Here is a 10911-nt window from a genome sequence, read left to right as displayed (position 1 = left end):
GTTTCAACAGTTCTCGTCACAAAAGAGTTTTCCAGATCATTCTTTTTAGAATAGAATTCTTTTTTTTTTTATAAATTCCTTCGAAGAGAAACTGTTGAAGATGAGAGAAAATAAAGAAAATAAAAATAAGAAGAGAATCGAAAATGAAGGAAAATGAAAAAAAATATAGTTCAGATGATCTAACTCCCGACTTCCATGTGTATCTCCCTGTTCCATTCTTATTTTATATTCCCGCGCCCCCACGGCCATGATCACCTAACCCAAACCCCTCGGGCCTCGGCCCGGCGCGACCCCGCCCACCCGTTCAGTTCAACGCGGCGGAGCTGGCACTCCTTCCCCTCCCCCTCCTCGCATACATATAAGGCAGCTACGCTCCCCCGCAGAGTGGACAGCCCACCACACTCCACTCCGCCCGCCGCGATCGAACGACCGACGGGTGCGGCTACCTGCTACGTACGCACACGTACCAACAACTCTCGGCGGGATCCTACGTGCTCCAACGTACGGCGTCAGCAGCCGGACGCGCGAAGGTGTCTTCTGCTGATCCATGCGAAGGTCCTGCTGGGTGGGGGCAACATAGTGGTACCGGTTCCACGGCGATGAGGAGGAGCGCCACCGCTGCGGCGTTGGCCGGGTTGTGGCTCCGGCGGCCGGGCAGCCGGCTCGGAGGGGTTCTTGCCGTCGCGGTTCTTTTCGCCTCGGCGTTCTTGGGGCCGGCGGCCGCGGGAGGGAGGCACGACTACGAGGACGCGCTGAGGAAGAGCCTGCTCTACTTCGAGGCGCAGCGGTCGGGGCGCCTGCCGCACGGCCAGCGCGTCGCCTGGCGCGACCACTCCGGCCTCACCGATGGCCTCGAGCAAGGAGTACGTCCGCTAGCTGCGCCACGATTACATTCAGAGATTAATTATGCGACGCCTGTCGAAATGACTCCGCGAGATCGCGACGACTGACGATGCGTGGATCTCGATGTTTGAATGGTGGTCAGGTGGATTTGGTGGGCGGGTACTACGACGCCGGCGACCACGTCAAGTTCGGCCTGCCCATGGCCTTCACGGTCACCATGCTCTCCTGGAGCCTCATCGAGTACGGCGCCGACGTCGCGGCCACCGGCGAGCTCGCGCACGCGCTCGAGGCCATCAAGTGGGGCACCGACTACTTCATCAAGGCGCACACCAAGCCCGACGAGCTTTGGGCCGAGGTAATTACAAACTGCTACCATAATCTACAGTAATTACTTCATTAACCAACTAATTACCACTACTCCCATTGGTCCATCAACTAATTAGTAGTAATAAATAATCAAGATAAACTGGAGTCGGAGAGACCAACATGAGCACTCAGTTGTGGTTGGCAATGCAAGAAAAAAATTAGAAAGAAAAAGTAAGGAACAATTGTTAGGTGGTGCTAGAGGACAACCTGTGCGGTTTGAAACGCGCAAATCTCACACGCTCCATGATTGTGCTCTCACATGGATCAGGAGTTGTTTTTTTCTTCGTTTTTGGATCCATTTCGACGGCTTTGACAATGTGATCATCAGCTAGCTAGCTCGAGCAAATGATTGACCGTGGTGCGTGCATCCAGGTGGGCGACGGCGACACGGACCACTACTGCTGGCAGCGGCCGGAGGACATGACGACGTCGCGGCAGGCGTACAAGGTCGACCGCGACCGCCCTGGGTCCGACGTCGCCGGCGAGACCGCGGCCGCCATGGCCGCCGCGTCCATGGTGTTCCGGGAGCACAACCCGCACTACGCCCACCTCCTCCTGCACCACGCACAGCAGGTACTGGATAATGATTTTAATTAGCGCTAGTGATGATCTTGATTAGTTACTGCATGCTCAGCTCCCTGATTGGTTCAGAACTCATCAGAGCTTTTGGAATCTGACATCGTGCCGGTCGGAACGGGACGATTTTTTTTCCCTTCTCCTGGTTTCACATTGGAGCCATGTTGCCCTGTGCATGCACCCTGACGCACGTGCCAAGCTTGACTTGTCAACGTGACGTCGGGTCAAGGAGGAGTTCCTGTCGGTCCACAGACCGACATGTGAGTCCCACGGAGGTTGATCTCGAGAAATCTCCCGCTATACCTACTTATACGTATATAGCATGTTAGTACTATCAGTGTTAGGTGGCAAGCAACTACGTTACTTAATGTAACCACCACATTCTGTCACGTCGTGATCGATCTCCTGAGAGAAAAAAAAACTAGTATAAATCAGACACACTATACGTTTGTCCACACATATCCATATAATTACGTTTAGCACACATTCAAATGAGATTAGAGGTAAAATAATACAATAAACTACTGAATATATCCACGTTTGTATGTAATATTTTCTGCAAATTAAGCTATGTCATCACAACGATGCAATGATGATGATCATGGATCATTTACGCCAAAACCCATAAACCAGAGGAATCTTAGTTAGTTGGATAGTTAGATTAGTGCGCTAGTGATCAGTACGTACTGATCATCGCTTAGCACTGTACTTTACAGCTCTTCGAGTTTGCGGATAAGTACCGTGGCAAGTACGACAGCAGCATCGCCGAGGTGAAGAGCTACTACGCCTCGGTCAGCGGCTACCACGACGAGCTCCTCTGGGCCGCGCTCTGGCTCCACCGCGCCACCGGCCGCGCCGGGTATCTTGACTACGTCGTCAACAATGCGGACGGCTTCGGCGGAACCGGCTGGGCCATCACCGAGTTCAGCTGGGACGTCAAGTACGCCGGCGTCCAGATCCTCGCCACAAGGGTACGCACACTGTCTGTCACGAGACCTCATTTTCAACTGCGATACTACAATACGAGCGTGATGGCTAACGGAAGTACGTTCCATTATTCATTTCAGCTGTTGCTCAGGGGCGAGCACTCGGCGCGCCACAGGGAAACGCTGGAGCAGTACAGGGTGAAGGCGGAGCACTATGTGTGCGCGTGCCTCGGCAAGAACGCGGCCGTTGGCGCCGACGCCAACGTGGAGCGGAGCCCCGGCGGGATGCTCTACGTGCGGCAGTGGAACAACATGCAGTACGTGACCAGCGCGGCGTTCCTCCTGTCCGCCTACTCGGACTACCTCGCCGGCGCCGGCGCCGGCTCGTCGGGGGCAGTGACGTGCGCGGGCGGCGAGGCGGCGGGCGCGGGCGAGGTGTTCGCGCTGGCAAAGGCGCAGGTGGACTACGTGCTTGGCAGCAACCCGCGCGGGATGAGCTACCTGGTCGGGTACGGCGCCAGGTACCCGGCCAGGGTGCACCACCGCGCCGCGTCCATCGTGCCGTACAAGCACAGCAAGGAGTTCATCGGCTGCGCGCAGGGCTTCGACGACTGGTTCGTCCGCAAGGGCGCCAACCCCAACGTCGTCATCGGCGCCATCGTCGGCGGCCCCGACCGCTGCGACGGGTTCAGGGACCACCGGGAGAACTACATGCAGACGGAGGCGTGCACGTACAACACCGCGCCCATGGTCGGCATGTTCGCCATGCTCAACAGGCTGGCCCGGCACGAGGCGTCACAACAACCAGAGAATCGAAGTAGTCCTGCCACGGACCAAAGTGTAAATAGTTACTAATACAGGGGGATTGTACAATTTTGCTCCTATTCTTTTGTTCATTCTTTCTATAGATGTGAAGTGAAGGCACTCTTCACAGAAAATTGTTTGTATGCGAGGAAAAAAAAGAAAGGGCGGAGGCATTTGGAAAGCAAATGTAAATCCCCCCCGGTAAATACCAGAAAAGAATAATGTCTTAGTTTATTTATTTCAATGGTTGTGTTTACTTTGCCTTTCAAATCATTGCAGCTCATGCAGGCACTGATCACAGAATCTGGCAAAGGACATCAAACAATTTCAGCACAGCGAAGCACTAGCAATATACTCATATTCTGCTGAGTACTAAATATATCATCGAAAAAGATCTGAAGTGCGTCTAGCATTTTTGCTCTCTGACGGTGCAAAGGATAATTCTTTAAGCTGCAAATCTGCAGAAAAATGCCGTGTTTGGTGCGCTGGCAGTGGCCATTTTTCAACCATAGCTCATGACGAACATTTCCCTTTTCTTTCTAGCCTTCCTTTTTCTCTACTTAGATGGAGATTTCTATTTCCCCTCCGTATCTGAAAGAAAAGGGTGATACTATTTTTTAGTCACCTGTTTTTTCAAAACAAATTAGATGACGAATCTAAACCGTCTGATCATGATCGAACGGTCCAACGACCATCTTCAACCTCTTGATCACTCCCTCGCCTCCCGTCCATCTCCACCTGTCTTGGACAGCGCTCTCGCCGCCGCACTAACCCGGCTCAAACGGACCGTCTCCCCTCGCCCCCGTCCTAGCACCACCCATCGGCCGTCATCCGCTGCCCGCAACCGGTGGCATCCACACCACCTCGCTGCTTTTCCCCTGCGCCCACCTCCTCTGTCGAGCCGGCTTCTCTCCTCAAGAGCTCTTATAAGCCTAGAAACCGGAAAGCCACCTCCAAATCAGGTCCCATCGGGAAGCAACCGCCGCTAAACGATCGTCTTATCATAGATGCCACGAGATACATGAAAAGACAATACCGACAAAGTGCCATGGAAGCAAATTTTTTTCATCAAGCTATTCAAGAAGAGTTTCATTATGTCCTATCAAAAAAGAGTTTCAGTTTGTCCTGAACAAATATAACGGGGAAACAAGACATCATTGTTGCACTATAAATTTCATAAACTTGATCGCCATGAAACTACAACTTTTGTGTTCTATTTTACAGACGAGAACCGCTCCTACACACATCTTTATAACAAAGGAGCACGAATATTGATCAAAATCAATGGTAGAATTAAGGGGCAACCTTTGTAATTTAGAGAGATTAGGAGGTCATATTTATGCTGAGCCATGTCCATGCACCCACCGGTACAAAATCCACGCTTTTCGTTGGTTTGGTGCGGCCATGCCGCGGCGAGGAGGCGGCGGGAACAAGAGAGAGAGAGAGAGAGAGATAGCAAGGTCACACCTTCTCTACCTAGGGAACGGAACGAACTTAGAAGAGGGGATCGCCGTCGCCGTGGAAAGAGAATGCGTCAGGAAGATGAGGTTCATGCTGTTAGCAACCTGAACTCACACCACCATTAACAAGCACACTAAGTAGTGAAATGATAAGAACCGATACAAATTGATATGTGCGGAATTTAGGACGGCAGAAAAGTAGAGGAATAGAGGTACATCAGAGAATAACCAAAGGAGAATCTAGAGGAGGAAGAGGAGCAGGAGCAGTAGAAGAACATGGATGAAAAGGTCCCGTTTAGTGTTTTGTTTATCGATGCCCTCTCCAGTCCTGCTGCTACTCCCTGTGTGCTCTAAGGTAGGCAAGCCCAGATTCATCATGACCCATGGCCCATGCAACAGGCCCATGTTCAATGTAGACCAAGTCAGACATTCTTCCCTTATTAAGGTTCAGCTTGTCCTCAAGCCGATGCGGTAAAATTTCAGGATGAACTCAACTTCGCTAGGATCTTGCCATAACCAACAAGCACCATTTGTCGAAGTAATGAGTGGAGGTTAGAGTAGTGAAATTCTATAATATTCAAAATGGCTTTGATGACTAGCAATGCCCGATACACATTTGTTGCTTGGGACCCAACGTTGCTTGCAATTGATCTCTTATATCACAGCAACAACACATGCTTGCTCTTTGACAGTAGTGGAACTCTTTTGTTGGTTATGTTCAAATCTCATAACCATTGATCTAGTAAACCGTTGTATGTAGCTTGATATCCAAATTATTTTTCAAGCAGAGAAAATTCCATCAAGTATGTTGATAACTTGTAGCTCAACCCTAGCACCAACTAATACACTTGAGTAAAATTGTTTCCACCAGATGAACACATCAAGTGCAGCAATCTTAGATGCAATGATTCTGCCCTTAAGAAATTATCTAAACATAACGTCATGTTTCTTCACATTTGCAACCCTTGTATTAACTCTATTCACCAAGCAAATAAGGCAGTGAGTTATCACAACTCTTCCATGTTCTAGACTATCCTCTCCATGAAAACTCCATGATCTGGAATGAACGAACAAGGATTTTCTAACATTTGCAGTGGTCCCTTGTATTGTAAAGATGCGGGAAGTAAACTTTGTACAATGTTGATGGTTGTAAGTTTTTAGTTGAGCTTCTATTGCACCTTGCAATACTAGAATTGAAGAGCTCCTATTCAATCAACAATTAAAACATGTCGACCCTTTTGTCAAGTGGTGGCTATAGAGTCAGCTCACCCAATCCTTTTTAAGGAGCAATTGTTCCCTCCAATACCCATCCCATAGTAAGTAACATCATCGCCATGCTCTGTTGCTATGAATATATATTCAATCAGCTCTAGAAATTAGCATGGGATCCACATGAAGTTTAGCACACCTAGGACTCACTAAAATCGCCATAATGTATTCCAAGACACCACCATACACATACATTTGAAAGTTTGACAAATTGGAGACGACCACGGTGGCTTCCAGAGCCAATTGAAGTTCCACATCATAGAACACCCATCAATCATATTGAAGGTTGACCATGAAATTGGCCAAAGATCAGACAACCCATGTGTCATCTTTAATTACACAGGCGGCACCCATGGTCGTTGCAAGATAGGCTTCAACGGTGACAGCCAACACAACATTCATACTCTCATCAAGGGTTTTCTCAAGCTTCATGTGTGATCAGAATGATTGTATATATACACTCTAGTGGACTCTTCCCATTGGCCCTCGCCGATAAGGTTTGCATCATGCGTGATGGCATGCATGACATAAAGCATCTTGATGAATGCCATTGGAAGCTCTGCTCATTGCCCACCATTAGTGTACAGTTGTAGGTAGATGATGTCGATGGATTGCTCCTCGCATCTGCCCATCAGCACCTGCAAGGACTTCCAATAAAACACGGTGATGTCGAGCGCTGTGTCAATTGAGGATGGAGTAGGTCCCGTTGTAGAGACGTTCACCAGTATCTTCAAACCACTACTGTCGGAGGATGAACTCCTGTCGCAAGGATCCCGAGAGACCCCTTTTTAAAGATTCGACCGGGGGGATGATCCTGAACGAGTTCGTCGGGGAAATAAATGGAAGCGGAAATAAATGCAACGGTCGGTGGTGGGGGATGATCGACCTAGTGCAAAAAGAAATAAATGCACCGGAGTTTAGACAGGTTCGGGCCGCACGGGGGCGTAATACCCTACTCCTGTGTGGATGCAATATCCTTCCTTGAAGGGAATCCTTCAAGGATGTATCTGGTTACAAGGGTGTATTGTCTAACAGAGAGCTTGAGGCTTCCTTGCTCTAGCTCTACTCGAGCTTGCTTGTGGTGTTCTTCGTCTCAGGTTACTTGATCATGGATCGATCTAGGTTTTTCCGGGCCTTTCTGTTACTCTATCTTCCTATGTTATCCATCCCTTCCTTTTATACACACGCCGACCTCGACTTACCCCAAATGGGAAAGAGGGGGCGTGAGTTCCAAGACGCCACGGAGAAAGGCGTTATCATTCCCCCTGGGCGAAGTGACAGAGGCGGTGGAAAAACGCGGCGCGCATCCGACCACCCGTCACTGTGGATGTCCTGGCGCCGTTGAGAGGGCCCACCGGGCGGCCACAGAGGCACCCGGCGCGCCCACCCTGTCTTGTTCTTCTGCCAGGGCAGGGTGGCAAGCGGAACGCTTTGATCCTGGCAACGTTATCCCGAGATACCCCGGATGATACGGGACGGGACCCGTGCAATTAATGGACCCACGCCCCTCTGCCAAAGCATGGCAGGGACTGACACTGCGGCGTGGGCAGTTGGGAATGTCAGGATGTCAGGCCGCGCATGCTCATTAAATGCAGCCTCGGACCTTTGACTGGTTGACACCTCGCCGACGGGTCCTTCTGGGTCGCGGGGCGTCGGGTGATCTTGCGCGAACCTTCGGGGAACCGAGTGCTCGGGGGCCGCCACGTGCAGCCCCGAGCACTCTCTCCCGAGCACTCCTGTAGAACTTTCGAGGAACCGAGTGCTCGGGGGCTGCCACGTGCAACCCCGAGCACTCTCTCCCGAGCACTTACGTAGATCCTTCGGGGAACCGAGTGCTCGGGGGCTGCCACGTGCAGCCCCGAGCACTCTCTCCCGAGCACTTGTGTAAATCCTTTGGGGAACCGAGTGCTCGGGGGCTGCCACATGCAGCCCCGAGCACTCTCTCCCGAGCACTTGTGTAAATCCTTCGGGGAACCGAGTGCTCGGGGGCTGCCACGTGCAGCCCCGAGCACTCTCTCCCGAGCACTTGGCTGTTTGGCCCATCGGGGGACTATGGTACTCGGGGGCGAGCGGGCACCTTCCCGAGCACTTTCTTCCCGGTACTTGGACTCTGCGGGTCATCGGGGAACTGGGGTGCTCGGGAACCAGAGGCTGTGGCCCCGAGCACCTTCTCCCGGAACTTAGATTTTCCTCATCCTGCAGGGGGGACCTCGCGGGATGGTGACACGTGGCGGACGGCCGGCCTGGTCTCGGGACTCAGGGACCCCTGGTTCCTGATACACCGACAACTACCATAGTCGGGGAAGGCGTTGGAGCTAGGCAATATTTCCTTGAACACGTGGTATGCACCCAGGTTGGTATGCATAAGAGATGTCGAGCTCAACAATGCAAAGTTCAGGGTGGGACGATAAGCAATGTAAGGGTCAGTGGTGACGTTGGAGCGACACCTAGACTATCCGTGGATGTCAGGACAATGATGTAGGAGTAGGGGCATTAGGTCGAGCAGCTGGTAGGCGCATCGACGATGATGTCGTTGGGGACGACGTCGATGGCCAATGACACAATTGCATCAAGGTCGGGGTCAGTGACATCCTCCTTGGTGATGGAAGATGCAGAGGAAGCTTGGAGCAATATCGATGATGAACCAGTTACTATGATGTGGCAAGTGGTGTCTCGGGTGGCATCGGGCTTTTGGAATGTTTGTTAGGAACAGTGACGTCCTAAGAGGGGGGAGGGGTGAATTAGTACACTTAGAAATCTAAACCAAATTGACTCAAAAAAATTCACAAGATAAACCTATATCAATTGCTATCTAAATATGTTCTAGGTTTATCTGGTGTGTCTACTCTATCGCTCAAGAGGATTGCAACCTACTCTATCAAGGTAAATAGCAAGTATGTAAATACGAAAATGTAAATAAGGTAGAGAGACAAACTCGGCACAAGGAATTTATATCCCGTGGTATCGATGACATGAATGTCACCCCTAGTCCATATTAGAGCTTCACAAAAGACATGCTCCCGGTTGGCACCCGGTCACAACTATTGAGCCACCAAGTCATAAAGACAAGGTCTCAACCCGGATGAGCCACCAAGCCACCAAGGCAAAACCTCATCACAAGCCTCTCTTCCGGTCTCTTGTCGTTGTGATCACTTCGGAGTTTGACCCACCAAGGCAAAAGTCTCTGCACCTGTACACGTGTCTTGCCGCCGCTCCACACCAAGTCAGAGGGTCAACAACCTTGAGCCATCAAGACCTAAGATGTTGGCAAGTCACCAAGATTCCAAGGCGCTGATGTACCACTCGGTACAAGCTAGGATCACTCAATTATCCCTTCTTCAAGCTACAGCACCTAGCTACAACTCACTCCAGGCCTATAAGCACTAAACACTCCCTAATCTTGTGCTTAATTATCTTGGATGATCACTTTAAGCACTTTGATGGCTTGGATGTCTTCTCAAGTGTGTATGAGCTTCCTCTACACTCCAGCAGCATGCCACTCATCAAATGACTGAGTAGAGATGTATTTATAGCCTCAAACTCGCCTACTAGCTATTTTCCCAATAGCTTAGAAAAGCTATTCACACCAGATAATCCAGTAATAATAGTAGTACTAACACCGGATCATCCGGTGAGTATAAACTCAGAAACTAGCCGTTGGAACTCCACTCAAAGCCTTTGTGGACACCGGACATTTTGATGTGCCTTCAAATCCATCACTGGACCTTCCGGTGAGTTATCTTGAGCTAAATTACACTACTTCTCTGTGTAAAATGCTCCGATGCATTGATCTTCATAGCACCGAACTTTCTGGTAGGTTGTTCTTTATTCTTCAACATTTGTAGTTGCCTCTGCAAGAAATGATCCGGTGCTTTAATCTGGTGAGCATAGATCAAGCACCGGACCTTCCGCTTGGTTGATCTTTAGTCTTTGCACTTCCATTCTTCTTTGTAAGAAATGCTCTGGTGCTATCCAGTGCAGATCATCAGACTATCTGGTGAGGCCCTCAGTCTTCTCCTCCTTCGTCAGAAATACTCCAATGAGTTCAACGCACAGAGCACCGGACTATCCGGTGTGTCTATCAGCTTCTGTGCACAATGCTCTGGTGAGTGCAAACTCTTCTGCACCGGATCTTCCGGTGAGGTCAATTCTCTTAGGACTTCTCCAATTCAATCAAACTTTATCCCGGTTGTGGTGACTTCTTGATGTATTTCATCCATGAGACCTACTAATATATATTCTTAACAAACATGTTAGTTCCAATTACTATGTTGTCATTAATCACTAAAATCACAATCATGGTCTAATAGGGTCATTTTTGCTACAATCTCACCCTTCTTGGTGATTGATGACAACCCAACCAAAGCAAGTGACAAATAATAAATGATACCAATCGTAAAGAGCACAAAATCTTACCACATTTTTTGAATGCATGTTCTTACCATTTAGTCACCTTTTATTGTGGCTCCCCCTTTCTCTATTGTCACTATCTTTCTTAATCGATCCATGCAAAAACTTCTCCCCTTTGTCAACCTAGGTGCCTCATGTTGCTTCTTGTATCTTCTTATTCTCCCACTTTGTCAACGTCGGCATTCCTAGTCATTTTGCATCTTAGTTCTTACTTTGGTCATCAAACTTCTCTCTTTGTCAACAATCTCAAAAAAGGC

General features: G+C 49.8%; 1 protein-coding gene across 1 annotated transcript; it reads left to right on the top strand.

The window, feature by feature from the left end:
• The first annotated feature begins 273 nt into the window (after positions 1-273).
• LOC133926603 (endoglucanase 16-like) lies at positions 274-3759 on the top strand. The gene is made up of 5 exons (XM_062372619.1): positions 274-863; positions 986-1198; positions 1582-1782; positions 2502-2756; positions 2853-3759. The coding sequence occupies exons 1-5, from the start codon at positions 600-602 to the stop codon at positions 3564-3566; spliced, it is 1647 nt and encodes a 548-aa protein (XP_062228603.1). The 5' UTR covers positions 274-599; the 3' UTR covers positions 3567-3759.
• Positions 3760-10911: the final 7152 nt, after the last annotated feature.

The sequence above is a fragment of the Phragmites australis genome, chromosome 8 (genome assembly GCF_958298935.1).
Source record: "Phragmites australis chromosome 8, lpPhrAust1.1, whole genome shotgun sequence".
NCBI classification, from domain to species: domain Eukaryota; kingdom Viridiplantae; phylum Streptophyta; class Magnoliopsida; order Poales; family Poaceae; genus Phragmites; species Phragmites australis.
This window is presented reverse-complemented; position numbering and strand designations above follow the sequence as displayed.